The sequence below is a fragment of the Echeneis naucrates genome, chromosome 3 (genome assembly GCF_900963305.1).
Source record: "Echeneis naucrates chromosome 3, fEcheNa1.1, whole genome shotgun sequence".
Classification (NCBI taxonomy): domain Eukaryota; kingdom Metazoa; phylum Chordata; class Actinopteri; order Carangiformes; family Echeneidae; genus Echeneis; species Echeneis naucrates.
Window position 1 is genome coordinate 19,986,049 of NC_042513.1, and position 21,852 is coordinate 20,007,900.

The 21,852-nt window shown below is 40.5% G+C and overlaps 2 protein-coding genes across 5 annotated transcripts in view; one reads left to right on the forward strand and one right to left on the reverse strand.

Moving 5' to 3' along the window:
- cemip (cell migration inducing hyaluronidase 1) overlaps positions 1–16,456 on the forward strand; it is a 122,214-nt gene extending 105,758 nt beyond the window's left edge. For both annotated transcript variants that reach the window (XM_029497464.1, XM_029497465.1), the window contains exons 19-29: positions 1,483–1,518; positions 1,721–1,876; positions 4,471–4,651; positions 4,850–5,065; positions 7,271–7,482; positions 10,447–10,632; positions 11,074–11,278; positions 12,164–12,250; positions 12,480–12,637; positions 12,944–13,044; positions 14,074–16,456. In XM_029497464.1, coding sequence (XP_029353324.1) covers positions 1,483–1,518; positions 1,721–1,876; positions 4,471–4,651; positions 4,850–5,065; positions 7,271–7,482; positions 10,447–10,632; positions 11,074–11,278; positions 12,164–12,250; positions 12,480–12,637; positions 12,944–13,044; positions 14,074–14,201 — 1,666 coding nt within the window. In that variant the 3' untranslated portion in view covers positions 14,202–16,456. The remainder of the gene's footprint in view (positions 1–1,482; positions 1,519–1,720; positions 1,877–4,470; positions 4,652–4,849; positions 5,066–7,270; positions 7,483–10,446; positions 10,633–11,073; positions 11,279–12,163; positions 12,251–12,479; positions 12,638–12,943; positions 13,045–14,073) is intronic.
- On the reverse strand, positions 13,438–21,277 carry mesd (mesoderm development LRP chaperone). Of its 3 annotated transcripts, none has more exons than XM_029497467.1 (4): positions 21,112–21,277; positions 19,800–20,032; positions 18,557–18,835; positions 13,438–14,175 (listed from the first exon to the last, which is right to left on the reverse strand). In XM_029497467.1, the coding sequence occupies exons 1-3, from the start codon at positions 21,265–21,267 to the stop codon at positions 18,571–18,573; spliced, it is 654 nt and encodes a 217-aa protein (XP_029353327.1). In that variant the 5' UTR covers positions 21,268–21,277; the 3' UTR covers positions 13,438–14,175; positions 18,557–18,570. The 3 variants fall into 3 exon arrangements, with proteins under 3 accessions (XP_029353327.1, XP_029353328.1, XP_029353326.1); XM_029497468.1 differs by lacking the exon at positions 13,438–14,175 and adding an exon at positions 15,935–17,270; XM_029497466.1 differs by lacking the exon at positions 13,438–14,175 and having other exon boundaries at positions 18,076–18,835.
- Between the last annotated feature and the right edge of the window lie 575 nt (positions 21,278–21,852).

Below are 21,852 nucleotides of genomic sequence, written 5' to 3' on the forward strand. Positions count from 1 at the left end.
TGTCGGACGGCTGGTTTGATGTCTCTGAAACTGCTGATACACACAACAGTGTCTATGAAGGAAGCTGTTGATGAGGTCAGAGGAGAATGGACAGTACATCAGATAAACATTGTTGCATTGGTATTAGATTAAGTAGCACATTGGGGTGATTCAGATACAACAGCATAGATCATGTCAGGTTCCTCTCCTGTCATACAGAAACAGTGGTGCCTTCAAGGGGAGTCCCAGGGAGTCACAACCAACAATGAAATTTCATTGGACACTTTTGTGGCCATCCTAGATCAGATTGTTTTAATTAATTCACTGTCAACATGTCACTCAACACGCCTGTGTTTTCCATGTGTAAGTGAAAGCACCATTAGATGATGCAACTCTCAAGTCCTCATCCCACAGACTGCTGTCATCACAGTACAGAGGAGTAGTGGAGCACTATGGTACTGTATTTATAGAATAAAAGTATATCAGGGTTGAAATTACCTTCTTAACTGTAAATAGGCCAGAGCCCGAGTTGAGCTCCATCTGCTTTGTCATCTAGTTATATCACTCATGGTCTCATAGTCATTGTGCTGATAGCACCACCTGTTATAAGTTTAAGGTCCCTTCCTGATGACGGTGCAGCAGAGTAAAACCAAAGTTACAGCGGGGAAGCTCACAAATCTCTAACTGTAATTTATTCCCATGATGATAGCCCTCTGGATCCACATGCACAAGGAAGTGTTAGAGTGGGTTTGTAGTGATCTTAAATTTACCATGGAGAGAAATAGTGTATCAAATGGTGCTGTGCTGATACAGAATGTTTAAGATACTCATTAACGATGAGCTTTTATGGGAGTCTGCAGGCAGTTTCACCAGTTTTCACCCCCCTGGATTATGGATAGAAGAAACTGTATGGTCCAGTTTAGGGGTGTCTGATTTTGGAGATTTTTCAATGCATGAAAATTTGAAATGTATTGAAATATTTAAAATTGCAGATAAGAAAGGGTATATACAGTGAATACCCTGGCACGTCCCCATTGGTGTGACAGGCCTGGAACAGGACTCTTAGGCCTCAGTGTGCATCTGAAGGCTGACCTGGTCTGATGGATCTGAATTTGTAGATGGAGCAGTCAGAATTGCGCACAGAAATTTCTTTGGGAAAAATCCAGGCTGGTGGTGGTGAATCATTCCAGGTCCCTTAATGCCAAACAGTTGTCAGTGGCCCCCCTGCTAAGATCCAGACCTGGATCAAAAGATCACCTTTGGGATATGGTACAACAGTGAAACATGGGGCAGGGTCGCAGAAGAACATGTACAAAGCTTGTGGAATCAATGAGGTGAAGAACTGAGAGAACTAATAAAGTTCTCTGATTGTAAATGTCAACTTTGAGGTCAATGAAAATTGTACACATTTGATGTCCGTTGAAATCCATCATGTTTAATTCTTGTTTTAATGTTTAACTCCCTGTGTGTTCCTCTGAAATAAAATTCTCCTTTCTGCTTCAGATTTGCTGATAATGGTATCGGCCTCACTCTGGCAAGGTGAGCTCTGGCATTTTGAAATTTAGCTGGATTTCTATGAATGTATCTTTATTATTGTGTCTTAATGTGACAGAATGTTTAAAAAAGAATCAGTAGTAGAGGCGGTCAGTGTGCTGTGAAGTGTGTCTCTAGTTTCAATCAAGCCCCAAAAACACATGCATTGCCTCGCATCTAACATCGATATTTCCTGACCCTAATGCAGTGGGGGAACGTTTCCAGATGATGACGGCTCTCATCAGCAGGTGAAGAATTCGCTGTTTGTGGGTGAAAGTGACAATCACGGGATGCCCCTCCCTGATACCCCGATCTGGGGACCTGGGGGTTCTGATCTCACTGGCAGGACCCTGCCCCGCGGTGTGTAAGTGATTTTTATCAACTCTTTTACCTCAGAACTTTGGTTTTATCAACTGACACATCAAGGAGAAGGAAATATTGCTTAAAATGTTATAAAAGCAGCATTTGTCAATAGGTAAGACGAGCAGCAAAAAATCTGAACACTGATTAAAAAATTGTAAAGTAAATAATATCTAGAATTAATATCCCCACTGATTAATAAGTATTTATGGGGCTAAATATGTGTACATATATTTCATGATGCGGTTCACAGAGCCAGGATCCAGTAAGCTGTTGGCGTAGTTCAAAGCCTGTGAAATGATAAGGACCATGATGATGGCTGCTGAATAAATGATCTACTTTACCTCGCAGTTGAGCTCAAAATTAAATTTTGTAGGCTATGATCCTTTTTGGTGGTTGTACTATAAAACTATCACAGTGCTCAGTACACATAGAAATGCGTACAGCCTGGATTCAAGAACTGAGCCAGATGTCAGAATGCAACAAATCTGTCACCTTAGCTTGGACTGAGTCAAGTCCAACCCCCACGACCAAACATCTAACCTTGTAGCCATTCGATGTCTCTAACACCTTCTCATAGAATCAACAGTTCAGGTGAAATGCAGGAAAGGTATCATAAATGGGATCTTTAAACTAAAAAAGTCAACATTTTAGAATATTCAAATCAAATCAAATGTATTTATATCGAACCAAATCATAACTGAGGTACATCAAGGCATTTTACACATAGAGCAGGTCTACACAAAACTCTTTATGGAGTTGTTACACACACCCAAGTTATCCCTCTAAGAGCAAGCACTTGGCCACAGTGGCAAGAAAAAATGTCCGTTAAGAGGCAGAAAGTTCAGGCAGAGCCAGGCTCAGGGGGGGCGGGACAGGAAGAGACATGAAGAAACAAAGTTAGAAACCTGTAGTGTTGTAATGTACATGCATGGGGGGTGCTCGGTACAACCCTCAGCAGCATAGACCTATAGCAGCATAACTAAAGAAACCGTATTTTACCTCTTTAACTGTGGGCTTGTAGAGGTTTAAGCCTGATCTTGAAACTCCCCCAACCCTCCAACCGATACTGGGGATTGGCTCCATAGAAGAGGAGGCTGATAGCTGAAAGATCTGCCTCCAGGTTTACTCTTGGAGACTCCAGGAACCAGAAGTAAACCTATTACATACACAACACTTGTGGAGAATTTTGTTTATTCAAAATAGTTGAAATGCTCAGCTTGAGTTATGAGTTTGGGGCAGGTAGTGAAAAGTCCTGTCTGGATCTGTATAAAGAATGTGAATCATGTGTTTATTGCTTATATGTGGATAGCCTATGGAGAAATGTTTGAACAGCTGTAGAGATTGCCTCTGTAATCTTTTTTAACTGTCAATAACTCAAACTGAGCACAGCTGTTTTTCTTCATGAAATAGCAAAGAGAGAACATTTTACAGTCATTCTTCATGCCCGGGGTTCGATATTCGAAAGATAGATTTTGGGTATGGGCTACAAATTTACCAGAGCTTGGTTTGTTTTCAGAGACAGACAGAGGTGCTATGCTAGAAATTGATTCCGGGCTGACTTGGCTGAATAGAGAAAGCGCGTCTCTCTGGTAGAATTATGAGAGATCCCTTTTATCATGTGGAAAAACGAGTTTGCATGAAGGGTGTTTTATATTCAACCACAGAGTGCTTGATGAAACCTGATAAACTCAGGCTACTCATCGCACTCTCACACTAGCGTCAAATATTTGATACAGGCCGCTGGATAATAATGACTTTCATCAGCATCAATGGCAAGTACTCCTTCAATCATGCTTGTTAGTCCGCCTGTGTTTGACGGCACTACCACCAGTGTCTGTTTGACCTTGAACACATCAGCCAGAACGATCACATTGCAGTACAGTATTTCCAAAATGGAAACAACCTTTGTCAACTGCATGGTGGATGGATGTATAAATGATTTTTCAGTATTTTCAAAGCCACACCATCAATCATTTTAGCATGACAATGGATGAAATGAACGTGTGGAATATCACAGGTGTCATCATCAGGTTATTGTTTTATGAACGGCCATAAACTCATAGCCATTCGCACATTTTTGAACTTGTGAAGACTAAACCTCAACAAGCTGAAACTTGACTGTAAACATCGATTCACATTGTGCCAGTTACAATACCAATAGGTTTCCAAAGAATATTTTTGAGGCTGAGAGTGGGCTGCTCTGCTGTTGCCGTCACTGTGCCTAACTCCAGATAATCCTCTTTGTGTAAGGCATATGCTCATTTAAATCAGCAAGGCTGATAACTTTTGTGTTATGTAAAAATTCACTTCCATAAAGTTGCCATGAAGGAAGAAATTAGCTATACTGCTAGAACTATGTTTGCCTCAGACTCTGATGGAGCCAGGCTCTCGGCTCTGTAGAGGAACTGCAGTCTTGACACTTTCATGTTGGCTTGGTTATCCAAAATACTTCACCTCACAAGTTTAAAGGGTTGAGAATTGGGCCCAGCTGGAGGTTAAGCATTTAATGTAAGGGGCTCGAGAGGGCTTTATGTCAGTGATTTGTTCTGCCAAAGATAGTTGTACCAAGGCATGTCTGCCTGTATTTCCATGCAGTGATTTTCCAATGCGGGGCATGCAGATCTATGATGGACCCATCAACGTTCAGAACTGTACGTTTCGGAAATACACCGCCATGGAAGGACGTCACACCAGTGCCTTTGGCTTCAGGCTCAACAACACGTGGCAGAGCTGCCCCAACAATAACGTCACTGACATCACGTTTGAGCATGTTCCTGTGAGTCAGCATTAAAGCCACAAAGATGACAGATTATGTTTGAAATACACAAGGTCAAAACTCCGATAAGTTTTTAAAATCAAATTATTTACCTGTTTTTTTAATGTTGTTTATGTTCCGTGCTCCACTTTTGCTAATTTGAAATTTGTATGGTATGAGTTGTAAATTTATGCCTCTCGCTCAATCCCTCTACTGCAGATCACGTCTCGAGTGTTTTTTGGGGAACCGGGTCCCTGGTTTAATAAGATGCAGATGGATGGGGACAAGACAATGATTTTCCATGATGTTGACGGCTCGGTCAGCGAGTATCCTGGGGCCTTCCTGGTTAAAGCGGACAACTGGCTGCTCCGTCACCCTGACTGCATCGATGTGCCCGACTGGAAGGCTGCAATCTGCAGTGGCCGCTACGCACAGGTGGGTCCATAGCCGTCAGCTTTCTAATTTCAAGAGATGTCTGTAAAATACAACAGGTGGAGGTCTTAGTCATGACATCATTACTGCGGCTTCTTCAAACTGTTGATCATGTAGTACATTTTTTGGAACATTTCAAATTGAGTTTATGTCCATGTCGTTCACATTCTTACACTATTGTATTTTAGTTTTTGATATTTTGCACATTTGTAAAATTGAAGACCTGGAAAATTCATGAATTAAAAATAAAATGTGTGGGTGAGGCAAAAATCCATGAGGGCTAATCTGAAGGACTCATCTTTGCGAAATAAATCATACTAACAATAAAAACTGACAACAAAAATATCAGACATAGACACGAATATCATTATGTACGAATATTGTAAAATGAAATAATGCAAAACTGTAAAAATTAGAAAAGAAATGCCAAACTAGATACACAAGTAAATAAAGTTACAACAGAATGGCATCATACAATACATGACCGAATGTTTAAGAATACATTTATGTTAGTTTTTATAACATTTGTAAAGCCATTGAAGATTTGAATAGGTAACATTTTTAAAGGCCCTGAATCACCTTTTCAGTTCCAGTTTGCAGTTTCAGCTCAAAAGGAAAAACACCAGTTTCCATAGACACCGTAAAAATATTAAAAGTGACTTCAAAATTAATTCTTTCGTGTCTCTAAGAAGGGATTCGTTCATTTCATCATGACCTGGAGTCGAAATTTCAGTTTGAACATATCATTTATCTCCTTAATATTAGCAAGTTCATGAGGACAAACAGATGGAAAACAACCTTTTATGTAAAAGCCACAAAAAACTCCTTAGTGCCTCAGGGCCTGCACGGAGTCAAGTCACTATTGTTATCCTGTGCATTTCCTTTTCTTCTCCTTATTATTCCTCTTCCGTCCAAATTTTGATATGTCACTTGTCTTGGGGATTTTGTGAAAAACCAACCGAGTTGTATGTCAGAATGTGCAGCTTAGTCTCAACGATGTGCCATGTATATTTTCTTTTTGGAGGCGTAAGCGACAAAAAAGCAGCCCAAAAATCGAATGGGTGTCTGTTAGGTTTGTGTATTTGCGCATAGTTAGACAATCAAATTTTCTGCCTTTTTCAAACCTGTGCTACTTCCCCATACGTACAGCCACAGACAAAAGTTGACAAAAGTTGTGTGTATTCATCACAGGTTTCCGCTCTTTCATATCTTTTACACTTTTCTGGCAGCAAATGTTCAAGTATCAGGCTCAATTGTGACAAATCTTCATTTTATAATGTGTGTATTGCACTGAATGTTCAGAGTTAGAGTGGAGAGCTGAGGGGAAATTATCTGAGAAGATATTAAGAAATGGTTCTCACAGACACAGAGTTTGATCTAGCTGTTTCAGACAATGTGTCTACTTTAACTGTGAGTCAGTTTGATCTGTGAGCCTCTGAAGGACAGGTCCACCATCTAGTTCTCCCTTTTGGAGAATTGGGGATACACACACATAATATATAGTATATATATATATACAAATATGAACAGACAGACATAACAGATGCTCACACAGACACACACACACACACACAGAGCTAAAGCCGGTGTTCACTTTATACATTACTGTGGGACAGATACAGCCTTCCTCCTCTGGCAACAGTCCTCCCGAGGCACTCTCAGAATTTCTGTGAGGAAATTTTGTTGTCAAATTTCCAACCAAAATCAAAGGGACTTTATAGTTTTAACTTTTTTCTTCTTTTTTTTTCTTTTTTTGTTTGCTTGTTTTTGCCGTTTTTGTTTTAGAGGATTTTTTTCAAACCAGCTAAAAAACAAAGCAGCATTGTTTTTGTCCAACCTCTTTTAGCAAGCCACTATTGGAAAACTATTGGAAAACAATATTTGCATCACTCTCCCTATATATGTTACATTATATACCCAACAAGTGTATCTTACTGTGACCACCGTGTTCTTGGATGTATTATTTTGTTGCGTTGGAAAATTTAAAATGATCTGAAATATCTGTGTGTAATAGTGAAAATTAAATAAACAGTTCACTCAATGTTTCGAGTTTTACATTCTGGTCCTTGAAATGCGTTACAGTTATCAACAATGAAAGATTTGAAATTTTGCTTTTGTGAGTATTTTTAGTTTATTGGTGTTTTTTAAAATATATTCTTTTCCGTGGATACTTCAGCATGTGACATCTAACTCCATGTTTCTCTACAGATATATGTCCAGACTCGTAACCCTGCCAACCTGAACATGGACATAGTGAGGAATGAGTACCCTGATCGGCCCCTGACACTAGAGGGCGCTCTGGGGAAGAGAAAGCACTACCAGCAGTTCCAGCCAGTGATCGTACTGGCTAAAGGCTACACCATCCACTGGGACCAGTTGGCACCTGCTGAGGTCACCATCTGGCTCATCAACTTTAACAAGTCAGTGGACACATGTGCCTACTTCGAACTGCACACAACGCACAATTTTGACAAACAACCACTTTCAAAGCAAGCAGTTTATAATCAACATCAATGTTCATCAATTCCAGCACCTCAAGTTCACATCAGCTTGTGCTGTTGTGTTTTAATTGCCTGGACAGATTATAAACAGATCATATGCTGCTGTTCTGGGAAAGAGATACGGAGACATGGCTGCTTTGGAAAAAAAAAAAAAAAAAAAAAAAAAAAAAACATGGGGCGAGGGTGGGCTGCACCCTGGACAGGTCTACCACAGGAGAGTTGTAATTGATTGGATACCAGATAGGTAAATGGCTTCTGTCTGTCTCAGGTTGGAACACCTTGCTGGCTTTTTCTCTGAACTCTATCCAGTCTGTTGTCCAGGGTCCTCGTTTCACTGACGACTCCAGCTGGCATGTGTAATGTCAGAATGATGTCATTAACCAATGTTCCTCTCTTTGTTGACTATCTAGTCAGGCATCTTAATATGTTTGACAAGTACAAACCTGGACTGCATAGACATCTCTCTTTAAATGGCTTTGCACCATTAATCCCATTTGTATGATTAACCATGTCTGGATGTGCTCCTTGCACATGCTTGCAAGCTTTGCACTCCACGCTGAAAAACGGACTGAGCACTTTTGTGTCGAGATGATGTCAGATGAGTTTGTTCTGTGAAGGCTGCTAAGACCCCTGGGGGAACTCTACCCATTGTACACATCAAAGTCTGGTTACAGGTGTTGGAAAGTAATACAGCAGGTGTGGAAAAAGTTGCATCAAACAGTGCATAATGCCAGAGGGAGCTGTATAAATGTAAATGGACAACTGGAGCAGAATATTACAAATTTAATTCAAATATATCTGTGAATGTTTAGTTCAGAAGAAACGAGCTCACCAGGCCTTTCCTTCCCATCTGCATCTCTGCTTCTGCAGCTCCATCACCCCACACTGGCACGTAGCACGCTGGCTGGATGGATGGATGGATGGATGGATGGATATTTTACCCTCCTACCTTATTTACCTTTTAACTTTTTTTCTTTCTCTGACTCATAGCGGAAATTCACTTGTCCATCAGCTAGTCATTAGTTATGAAAAGAATTCGTAATGAATCCATCCTATGAGCGGTTATACAGCCTGTTGCAGTTGGAACAGAGGATGCTTCTGAAAGTCTCAGTCCTGCAGCTCAGGTAGGATGTTGTGAAGAGGGTGGTTGGCGTTGTCCCAGATGTCCTGTGTCTTACAGAGCATGGTCTCTTGCCCAGCATTCCTGCCAAGCACAGACCCAGTCTTTTATTCTTGTGTTCGTATCTGCATTGCTGCTGCCCCAGCAAATTGCAGCTTGAATAAAAGAATGTGGCCACCACCTACTGATAAAACATGAGAAGTATTTTACTGCAAACTTCTCAGTACCTGAGCCTCCTGAGGATTATGAGTCTTCACGTTGATGGCATCTGCATTCAGGGACCAGTCCGGTTCAACAATCCGGTGAACATACAGGTGTTAATAAGGGTGCACCACCTCAGTGTCTTGCACAATGACTAAACCTGCCAAAGTCAGGAACCATGGTGACGTCAATATTTTAAGTGTCCTTTGTGACTCCAGCAATGTAATGGTGGATGTTTTTGATTAAGACTGATTGTCGTCAGATATTTTCAGCGTTCTCTGCTTTGGTCCAGCAAAAAGGGGGGAAAAAAAAAAAAAAAAAAGGTTGCAAAGGTACTAAAAGCAAAGTGGAGCTTGGAAACGAAGTTGCTTCCTCTCATACCTTAATTGAGACGGTCTCTTCACAGCTGCTGTTCCAGGCGTCCAACAATTACAAGCTGACGAGTACACTGATGCCCATAATCCTGTAGGAAGCAGATGACCTGCACATATACCGTCTAACAGTGTTAATAGATGATGATGCAGGAGTCAGATGAATAGATTGCTTTTGTTTCGACGCTGATCTCTCCGTAAAGTCTCCCCGTAAATAGCAGGGCTGCTCCTCAGATGATAAAGTAATACAATGGAGGCTGTCTTTCACTGACTCCTGTTACTCATGCAGATTCACCACAGAGAGCAGGTGAGCTGCCCTCTTTGGCTCCCATTTCACAGTATTTACAGTGTGGACTGTAAAGTGCATGAAGGCCGGTCAGGTATTCTCTACAGCCTGTGTCAAACCATGACGGTACTCATCCAGTGAGCAAACACCAACTGCCCCATCTACAGTTGATAGAGGGAAACAGCGAGTGAACCTTCTGATTCTCTGCAAGAGCTGAACTCAGATTTGTTTTTGTTTTTTGATCATAGTTTATTCACTTGAGCTTCATCCAGTTTATTATGTTAAAATGAAGCTACCTCTTCCTGAATATATGGTTTTGTGTTGAAGATTGTTGAATTGACTGTTTTCAGTGGTGCTCTCTTTGACTGAGTTGTTGAGCTTTGGCTGAATTTTGCTCAGTTTGAATATTTTTCCATGATTAAACATCCAGCAGCACGTTTCTATTGGACAAAAGCAGGAAGACATGGATTACACTGATAAACATTGCCTGCGACTCGCATACAAGCTATGACTCAAATAATCTTTTATTTGTTATTTGCAGTAAACTATTCAGCCTGATGATGTAGCTCAGCCACAAGGCAAATCAGTGGTAGGCTTGTGACGGTCCCAAGCCTGGATAAATGGGGTTAGGGGTTAGGGTTGTGTCAGGAAGGGCATCTGACATAAAAACTGTAGCCAATTCAATCATGCAGGTCCCAGAGCCTACTTGCTGTGGCAACCCCAATTAGGGACAGGCTGAAAGGAGGGGGGAGAGGGGGGGACTTGAAGTGTGCTTTGCAATAATTTGATAATCAAAATTGCAGTAACTTCTCAATCAACGTTTCAAGCAATTGAGTTAGTAGTTCATGTGATATTCCGCTGATTATGCTTATGTGATAATCATATTATTGTTCTGTTTGTGTCAGAAACGACTGGATCGATGTGGGCATCTGCTACCCACAAGGTACCACGTTCACCGTCATCTCTGATATTCACAACCGCCTGACCAAACAGACCCGCAAGACTGGTGTCTTCATGCGGACCACACAGAGGGAAAAGATCAACCATTCCCACCAGGCCAGAGGATACTACTACTGGGAGGAGGACACCGGGTCAGACACAATGACACATCACTACACACGTTTGCACACTCCTGGTAGAGACTTTAAGACCTGAGGCCAGATGTGTAGTTGATGGCTGTAAGAAATTAGTAGATACATGAAAGAAAAAATGATAATCTGAGAATAAATTATCATTTCTACCAACTATGAACTAGTATGTTAATGGTAGTAATATAATAATAATCAGAATAAATACTGATCTTTTGCTGCAAAAATGTTTTGTTTTTGTTTTGTTTTGTTTTTTTTACGCTTCAAAAAATGAGAAATGTGAACTACAATGCAACTGCCCATTGTAAGAAGTTGCATGTTTTGCTAACAGTGGCTGTCAGAGCATTTAACTGAGAGAAATTGGAGGTGCAGCAAAATAAATCTACACTTTACAGCAGTGGGTATAAATGTATGACATTTGAAGCTTTTCTGTGTGGATTGCAGGCTTCTCTTCCTGAAGGTAAAGGCCCATAATGACAGGGAGCAGTTTGCTTTCTGCTCTGTCAAGGGCTGTGAGCGTGTGAAGATCACAGCTATCATCCCCAAAGGCAGTCCACCCAGCAACTGCATGGCCCAGGCCTACCCTCGACACGCTGAGCTGCCCGTCGTGGATGTGCCCATGCCCAGAAAGATACCTAAAGCTAGACTGGTGAGAAGTGTGTGTGTGTGTGTGTGTGTGTGTGTGTGTGTAAAATAGGCTTTGTTAAACTAGCTGATTGTATCTGAAATGTCACTGGTTGTCATTTAAAATTAGCTGAGGAGAAAAGGATTTCAGACGTTCTGACTTGTGACAGCAGATACAACAGCATAACATCAATTTCACCTGAAAGTGCAGGTTCAGACTCCCCCAGTTTTCGTTGGGTGTTAATAGACAATGTAAAACCAGAGATCTTTGCATAGCAGTGTGATGCGAATGGAGGGACAGGCGTTGCATTTTTTCTATATGTTCTTTTTTTTTTTTGTCACTTTGCAAAACTGGAGAAACGGCTTGAATCTGTTGATTATAAACAGGTTTGGGGGTTTTTCAATGATTTCTGTGTATTTTGGCGCACAATGTGTTAATGCAGTAGGTTAAAGTGAAAAATAATTATAAGATCATGCAGATGAAGTTGTGCTGGAAAAAACAGTACCAAGCATGTGTATGTCAGTCGCTTGTGTGCTATATGAAGGCAAATCATAATTATTAAAAATGGCCAAATATGCTCAGACGAAGAGTTAATGATGCTCTGCTCCTCTAACAGTCAGATTTACAGTCAGTCATGACAAAAGGTTTCTGAGAAGACTAAAATAAAAAACACAAACCCATAAATTATTTAACACGGTCCCTGGTGTTTGATGTTTAATGTTGCTGATTGGCTTCCTGTTTAGGTGTGCACACCGCACAGCTGGCGTGAATACTTTCATACATAATACATTTGAATACATGTGTACGCTCCACTCTTTGCTCTTAACGTATCTTGATAATGTAAAAGAGACTTTTTTTCAGCAGTGGTTATCTCATCATATGATTATTTTTCTGCTCACTTTTTCGCAGCACTCACAAGATCAATTCTTGGAGGTCAAGCTGGAGTCCTACAACACTCGCTTCTTCCATATCAAGGAGGAGTTTGCCTTCATTGAGGTGTCTTGCACTTTGACCATTAGTCCTAGCTTCATGCACAGAACACATCATATATCACTATATATAGATAGTTAAACCAACTATAGTCAGTCAGATGGTTAGAAGTAAAAAATGAAGATGCTAATCTCTCAACAGCATTGCAGCTGTACGATCTGTGTATCAGTGGTGATGAGACAGCGGCATTGCTGCTGTGTGCAGTGTTGTGATTGGCTAACCCCTCTTTTGACAGGTAAATGGGAAGAAGTTATACCAAGCAGACGACGGGGTGCAGCTGACGGTCATTGATGGCTATGACGGGACGGTCTTGGAGAGTAAAGGCTTCAAGAACTCCATCCTACAGGGCGTCCCTGCACAGATAGACAACTACGTCAGTGGGCTGAGAGACGGGTAAGAAGCTGCTCTTTTCCCCAGTCCAGTGACTCTGAAAACCCTGAGCAGGATCCAGTACCATACACATACTGGAGCTCCTTTTTCCCTCCCTGAGCCCAGTTCTGCCCGAGCTTTCTGCCTCATGAAGGAAGTTTTTCCTTGCCATTGTGGCCGATTGCTTGCTCTTGGAGGGATAAGTTGTCTCTTTAAATACCTCCATAAAGGTGGTGTAGACCTGCTGTGTTCTCCATGTAACTCTGTTACTATTTAAACAAATTAGATTTGATTTCATTTGATGTGTTGTCTCGCTCTGTTTCTTTTCAGTTCCATCGTGCTGATGACCTCGAAGGGCCGACTGGTTACCAGAGGCTCTTGGACCAAAGTCCTGGACAGACTTGGAGCAGATAAAAGCGTCAAATTGAAAGGTAACTGCATTTGTGCTTTCACACTGTAGCATGTCAGTTAAGAGTATTTTCAGTTTTTATCAAACCTCATTACAGATTTATATTAAAAAATCATCCTGTTGAATTTATTACGATTTCCCAGGTACATTATATATGGGGTATGTCTTTATTACAAAAATGAACATTGGTCATATTGCAAAACGTTAAATCTTTCAAAGGAACAAATGCAGCCTAATCTGTCTCTATTTCATTTTCTAATTATTAAGTGATAGAATTGAGTAATTGAATGAATAACAGCACCGCAAAAGAGTTAAAACTACTGACTGGTCATATGGAATTATTTATAAATCTAAAGGATCTGTAACTTGAATTACAAAAAAAAACTCCCAAAACATTTCTATCTGTAGGTGCATAGACAGTTTTAGCTTTATTTAATATTAATATCTTTATTTAATTTTTAATATCTTCTTCTGCTTTTTCCGTTTGCGGGTCACGTGGCTGCTGGAGCAGGGGCAGGTTACACCCTGGACAGGGCTAACACACAAAGACAGACCAACAAACACTCACACTCAGACAATTTAGAGTCACCAGTTCGCCCAAACAGTGGGAGGAAACCCACACAGACACAGGGAGAATATGCAAACTCCACACAGAAAGGCCCCAGGTCAGGAACTGAACCCGCGACCTTCTTATTGGGAGGCAATAGCGCTAAACCTGCCCTCAATAAGATCCATCTGTAGAAAAAATATTGTCCCATCTGTTTTGATTGTGAAAACTTTTTTTGTTCAGATCGTATCAACTGCTGTAAACATTTAAGTGCAAAAAAGCGCAAATTTTAAATGGTGGAAAGGAAGCAACATTTTGGCAGCAGCCAGTCTGAATGATCCATGTGGTGCAGTACAAACAACACAAAAGAGTGTGTGGACACTTCTGTTCACAGTTGGAACGTCTTCTGGTGGTTCCCATGAGCCGTTTTCAAATGATTTCCGAAAAAACAACCTGACATTAGGATTGTTTCTGCTACTTAAATGTCATCTGCACTCCCCACAGATAAGGTGGCATTGGTGGGGTTCAAGGGTTCCTTCCACCCCGACTGGGTCCATCTGGAGGTAGACAGCGACCGAGCCAAGATCCATCAGGTCCTGCCTGTCCCTGTTGTGCACAAGATAAAACTATGAGTGGCAGACAGCATGGGCAGGGACATCCAAAAGACTATGTAGCTCCCAGATATTGACCCTAATTAAAAAAAAAAATGCACACTGCGACACACACTTACATGTGCACACACAGACACACACTGCCAGCACAGAAGAGTCAGTTGCTCCAAGTCATCAGTGCAATATCAATTGGTGTTTTGTTTTGTTTTTTTTTTTTCCCTCGGGTTGATGTGACTTGGTGTGCTGAGAAGGAAAGACCTGCTGCCAGCGCTGAACTGCATTAGTTTAAGCCCCACCTTCAATTGACCGCTGTCAGGTGACACCACACACTATGGAAGCCATATTGGAGGTCTTCAAATCTTTAGTAACAATGGCTCAAAATGTGGTTGGCCCCACAGATATGATATTGGTTCTCTTTCTGGCTAAAGAGTCACTTCGCCATTTTTGCCGTCACAATGCATGACTGTTTGCATAACTTAACTTTTGAGCTTTCCAGCCAAATCAGCTGTTGGGTTTGGTCAGCCAACCATAACATTGGCCTGGTAAAATAGCTTTTCTGTTAACAGGCTGAGTTAAAATAACCCAGAGTGGGGGCGATGTAGGGTTTCCTCTCAGTGCAGCCAATGCTTGCTTCACCATGAAATTCCCCGATCAGATGACTTGTAATAATATCACCGGGACAAATGTTCCCTCCTTTAAAACTCAGGCTGGATTGGTGATGGCCAGAGTGCCAGCAGGCCACAGAATGCCACTCTGGCCAACTAAAATGATCTGTTTAAGTCACAGAGAATCACCTCTGATGCATTTGAGTACATTCAAGCAACTCAAGAAGAATGCCGATACCTTTTGGTTTCCCTGTTCACAAACACTGTTGAACAAAGTTGTTGTTAAAGATGCTGTGCAGATTAAACTATGCTCAGAATGAACTGGTTCTGAAAAGTAACACTTGAAAGCAGAGAGTAAAACTCCCCTTCAGTCAGCGTCTTTCAGCATATTCATGGCTCGCTTGGACAGACAAAACATGGCACCAAGACGATGAGAGGAGGATCAATGTTCTCTGCGCCTTTCTGGGCCATTCTTTAAGTCAAAACAAAACAGCTGAACAAAGACAGGTCGGGTCTGGACCCAAGTTTATTTGGCAATTTTCACAACAGTCAAACAAATCAATTGGAATTATCAGCCGTACCTGATTTTCACCGATTGTAATGGGTTGTATATGATCAGAGTTTATAGACTGGAGCCGTCAGTTTACAATCTCACTATAACCTGCATTTAGAAAGAAATGTATATTAGATTTGATTGCTCATTTTATTTTTACATTTATAATTTAACAGCAGGGTCCATATATATACACACAGACGTGTGTGTGTGTGTGCGTATATATAAATATAAGCGTGCTCACAGTGTCTGCCATGATTGCTTTAACAAACACAAAAACTTGGCTGTCTAAAAAAGTACCACATATTTAGACAGCCAGCCCTTCAAACACATGTATAATAAGCAGGTTTTATTGTTCCTATGCAGGTTTCTGTGGCACGAGAGATAAAGAGAATGACTAATTTTACTCCTGCTTTGTTTGACTGAACGGTTTAAAGAAAGAAAAGTACAAAAGAAAAAACATTGTTTGGTTGTTGACTTGCTCTGTTTCATTCCAGACTCTTGTTCACTTGATATTGTGATGTTTTACGCCGCTTCTCTTTGTCATCAGTGTCTGTGATCCATTTGTTTGTTTGTTTGGTTTTTTTTTTGGAGGTAACCAGCAAGGGGCCCATAATGATGTAAAAGATGAAATTATCCAGTCAGTGCTAAATCAAGGACTTCTTAAATGTGCAATTTCCCCATTTCAAAATCATAAAGATCTTGTTCCAATCTAGCTGGAAAAAGAACTTCACCTCCCTTTGCCGAAATAGCTGGTCTTTTTTCGGATGTTGTAGCAGTAATTTAGTGTTTTGTATGTTTAATGTGTTTTTAAAAATCCACAGATTGCTAAGAGATATATTTTATACTTATTTATTGTACAGACACAGTTGATCCAAATCTACAAGGGACATGTTTTGAGTTGTAATGTTATTACTGTCCTGTATGTACGAAACATTAACCCTCCATTCTAAAAGATTTGTACCCGACACTCAGCATACATGCATATGAATCGTATGGTATATATAGTTGGCTTGTTTTAACTGTACACCTAATGGATGTGTTGTATATGTGGCTTGGGCTTGTAAAGTGATGACTATGAACTTTGAGGATTTTTGTACAGAAATAAACTGATGAATATTAAAGCTCCTGTGCATGTCATTGCTTTGCTGTCAGGAAAGTCATGGCAAGATGTAGTCTTTTTGAAAATACTATGTATTATAAATGACAAAAACAATCCAAACATCTATCAGGGCAACGAAATGGGGAAATGATGGCAGAAATAGAAAAAACAGGTCACAAATGGGAACTGTGGGCCAGAGCTCCTGGGAGAGCTCGATACAAAACTTCATACTGAGAAAGTGCTCAGTCAACAGAGAAACTGAAGTTTGTTGAAGCTTTCCCACAAAGTCACAAACCTCAGTCATGCTCTCACCTGGACCTTTCAACCAACCCACCACAATTTGGTTTACCTGAAAACTTTATTAGATCACTCAAAACAATCAGCCAATCAGAGTACATTTTCTGGTTTTAGAGTTCAAGAGGAGGCGCGGAGGTGCAAATTCATCTCAGTTTCACTCTCCTCTTTCAGGAATAAGATCAGTCCCGCTTTGTATTTGACTATATTTATTTGCATCTCAGCTGTACATCAGATACAGAATAATACCTGGAATATGTTCACGTTGTCTCGTGGACACAAACACTAGATGCAACACTCTGGGTGTTAAAGTTTCATCCGAACGGTTCTGGGCCTTTCACCAAGTGTTGGAGCCGAGCTGCAGAGATTTGCTCCCATTTAGCTACAAACGTATCAGGTCCCACTGATGGTGAGACCAGTTTCACTGAAGCCATCTACAAACACTCAGAGCCGCCGAGTGCCAGCGTGAACAACAGGACAGAGGCCCGGGTGCTGCTGCTGCATTATTATCTAATGACCATCTGGGGGCATCACCACTGCTTGGAAAAAGAAGGCATATTGTGTTGAAGTCAATGGGAAAAAGTCCCTGCACTTCAACGATTAGTTCAGTCAATATTTTCTTAATGACTTTTTGGTCTCAGTCTGTAGTTTCAAGTCATCTTCAACATGATGCTTATTTTTTAATGAGTTTCTATTCCAGTGGGGTGACTCTTTAAAGCTACTCTGGTGTCTCACCTAACAGCAAATGTTACACCAAAATACAAATAGATTGATAGCTTACAATTAAAGTATTGGCAAATTGTCTGAATGAAAAATATTGGATTGATAGATCAGTGCTGGCTGGGGAATTAGCCTGTCGCCTTCAAAACGGCACTTCATGAACTGATGGGTAACTTACTACAATTAGCATATTCATGAGTGACACTTGTAAATTGCATGAATTCTCATGGTCCTGCATTCTGCTTTTTAGCAGTGAAACCTGCTGAAGGTACACTGCCAGTCAAAAGTTTGGATGCACTTTCTCATTCAAATGAATAGGAGAGTGTGTCCAAACTTTTGACTGGTAGCATATGTGGGAGGAAATTGTAAATCTGATGAAAGAGGTCTCTTAGCTCAGTCTGTATTCCAGATAAACTCAAGTGAGTGAGATGAGACTGCAGATATATTTGACCTCATGATATTCGATTTTCATTTGTACATCTCTCTTATCTAGATATGATTTAGTCCAGGAAAGGAAGGAAAATGGTCCTCAGGTGGCTAAACTGTTGCATGTCAGCTATTTCAGTGCCACGTTTGGTTTTGGTTTTTTTGCAAATCTCAGCAAGTAAAATTAAGCTCAAGTAATTATATAAAAAAGGTTTATTTCATATCTAGTGAAAATCTTAACAGAAGAAGTGAGTGCTACTTTTGTATCAAATCTTCAAGTACACCTGGAAGTGAAAGGTATCTTACAAGTCACATCATCCTGTACCTAACACAGATCTGGGTACAGAGAACAAATTGCATTTTTTATATCATTCTTTGTACCTATTAGAAAGATGTGCATGCATCGATTTTGATTTGATGAGACAACAGAAAATGACATCACAATTAATCTTTCAACCATTTGGTGACAAGGATTATTATTTCAAGAATGGACTAGGACCTCTGATTCCATTTGAGCTGGCACAGGTAATGTATCAACTGGTTCTGAGGTTGCTCATACCACCGACTCTGCGTCTTCACGTGGTTCTGTAGCACATCTTAAGTCTGATGCTTAAAGATCTTAGTCTAAGCAGGTCTAAGGCCAGAAAAACAAGGACCTCTGAGCCCGTTAACTTACTCTTGGTTACTCTCTTATAGCTCCTTTTTTATGTGCTTGGCACTGTTCCCCTTGATGTCGGGCTTCTTGCTCTCTGTCTTCTTCTTGGTTTTCTTTGCATTGACCTCATTCTGCTGGTTATATTTGGAATCGTCCTTTTTGCCAGCTTTCCCGGGAAACACTTGTCCCTCTACTGTCACATCAACGCAGCGTTCCTGGGAGACAAGGAAGTCTTTGACCTCCCAGGCCATGCTGCCATCTCGAAGCATGAAGATCACCCTGTTGGACCCCACAACAAACCTGCAGGAGAGGTGGATCACACCAGATACTGTTAATGTAAATAACCCCTTTAGTTTTTAGTAACTATGATGCTTCCGCAAATATTTGTAATGTAATTGAAAAAACAATAACCAAATCAAAACAGCTGTGGGTAAACTGGGATATAAAAAAAAGGCCATATTGTTTTTCAACATTGTTGTCCATTTAGCACCATAAATGTAGAGATACAGACATGCTTGGCATACAAGTCATATATAGACAAGCAAAGGAGCCATTTCTACAGTTGTGTTCTGCTCTTACAAGCACTAGGGGGAGTCAGAGATATTCAAAAGCCTGAGTTTAAAGCAAAACGGGTGTTGTTCATGAGGAAAGAAAGGAAGCCAAGTGTTTTTGACTGATCACATTTTTTTTACCATTACTGGTAAAAAGGAGTGAAGTTGTGTCGGAGTGAATCTATGAATTATTTAAATAAAAGGTATATATTTTTAACAGCATGTGATCAGTGTAACTGTTGGTATGGAAGAAATACAATTTTCTGAAATAAAAGTATTGATGGGGGCAAGAGTTAGTGCAGGTGCATAAAAATGACCTAAACTTCTCAATAAAATAATCAGCTTTCTTAGTTATACCCAAAAAATTCAATTAAGTGTTCTCATTCTAATTAGCTGCTTCACACTTTTTCACCTGTAGAGAAAACACTGCTTTGATATATTCTCCAAAAGGAAACCTGAGAAATAAGTAAAAAGCTCGAAGTGTACCTGAACATGAACTTAGTCTGAGCTCAGCTATATGTTTCATAAGCTCCAGTTTAAGCAGATGTTGCTTCCTTGTTTTGTTTTTATCACTCCAAAATGTCTTTCAATACCAACAGGAAGTCAGTTCTAAAACTTACTGAGCTTCGCTCAAGCAAAAGCAAGTTGTTTGGAATGAATCTGCCCTCTTAAAAAGTTTTATGTTTATGTTAAATGCTTCCGTGTGCAGCTACCTCTGAACATCAAAGTTGGCGTTGAAGAGGCTGCCCTGCCACAGGCCTGTAATCTCCTCTGTCTCTTTCTCGGTCGGGTCTCCTGACACTGTAGCAAAAACCATTAGAGTCCGGCCCTTCTTGGACAGCTTGAGCAGCTCCTCTGGCTTAGAGGGGTCGACCTTGGAGAAATCAACAGGAGGAGGAGACCTCCTGTGCTCTGGGAGGTCACCCTCCTCAATGTCATCATCTTTCTGCGGAACAAGAATCAAATGGTCAGAGAGGATGAAACACTCCATTATCCTCTATATAATACTTTTAAGTTCCAAACTGCTACTATCTTCAATCTTCATGTGGCTAACAGTGCAGAGCCAACCCCTTTGTAAGAGCTTTGTGTGTTGCTGAAACAATCAAAAGCTTTTGTAACTCATCAAATAGCACTCTTTAACTTGCATAATGTACTAATGGTGTGGAAATTGAGTAATGTCTACTTGGTGTAGAAGAGAGCGAGAATCCCCAAAAACCAGTGTTTTCTGGTTTAATATCACTTAAACATTTGTATTTACTTCAAATGTATGAAATCTTACTTAACTCTCATGCATCCCATCACTGTCTGCAGCCTGATTACAGCTATCTAAATATAATTACTTTTCAAACTTTCTTTACCAACATGCATGTAACATGAAGTCTCCTGATGTATTTCGCTGTCCGACAAAAAAAGTCAGCCCTGTCATCTGCAAAAATGCATTCATATTGTAACTTAGCTAGGGGATTTTTGATCATCTTTTTGTTGACTTTTTGAATGTCAGTGTTGAAACTTTCTCTCAAACTTAATTTTCACTATTTTCACTAATTCACTAAGCTGTGGTCTTCAACATTTAAATCGTTTATAATAGTAATAATAATAATAGTTTACTCATGTATAAATGTGAATATGACAGATTTGTTGCTTGACTCACTGAATAGACTGAGTCAGATGAATTCAGTGAAGGCACTAAATGAATGCCACGCCAAAGAAAAGAAGCTATCATATTAAAATATATGTATGTACACCAGTTGATTTATCAACAATAAAACGCCCATACTCGTGCAATGATGTAACACTAACGTAGGGCTTTCTAAGTGCTCACTGTTGTGTGACTTTGCTCCAAACAGTTTTTATGTACTTGTGTAACATCGTATACAAGACACAGTGATATATCTACATTTAGAAAATAGTGAATTAACCTAAAAGAGCTCGGTCCGTGTTGACGACGCGGACTTCCCCAGATGGCAGCTAGGCTAGCAGCTAATGAGTGCAGATTATCTGAAGGAACGGCGGCCGATAACGAACCTCCCACTGCTCCAGCAGCCGCGCCATGTCCGCGTCATTGTAATCACGGATGTCCTTCTTCTTTTCTTTCTGTTCTCCTCCGACAGGCCCTGAAATACAAAGCAAGTAAGTGCAGAGCAGGAGCACTACACATCTCCACCTGAAGTCGGAAGCCATCTTTACAGATGGTGCGTTCTGATTGGCCGCGGAGACTTCCGGTCACAAGACTGGCGCGTCATGGACAACACACAGACCATGTGAGGGAATTTCAAAATAAATGCAGAGTTTTTCAAATTCCTCTCCCTTCTGTGACTTTTGTTGAACCATTAAGATGTAAGTACTTATAAGTACTAATTTTCAAAAGATAAAACAACTATCATTGTGTCATTGGCCCTCACATCTCTCAGTTTTCTGACTTTCCCGACAAAATTAATCTTTAAAAGTTGACGCCAGACCGCAAAACCCAAAAACCCCAAACCCATAAATTTGTTTTGGGGTCTGGGTGAAAGTCACGGCTTTGGTGCTTTGTTAGTATTGTCATCAGCAAGAAGCTCTATATGAGACTGACGCATAATAAACTGCAGCGTGGAACATCTACTGCATCTTAAATGCATCTTGAATTGTTTTTGATTTTTGATTTTTGATCGATTTTCATCTTTTAAGACGCAGAACAAAATGAAACCGTAGGGTTAGGGTTAGGGTTAGGCGCTATCAAGCCTTGGATGCACAGACAATACTTGTTAGAGAGATTAATTCATAGTT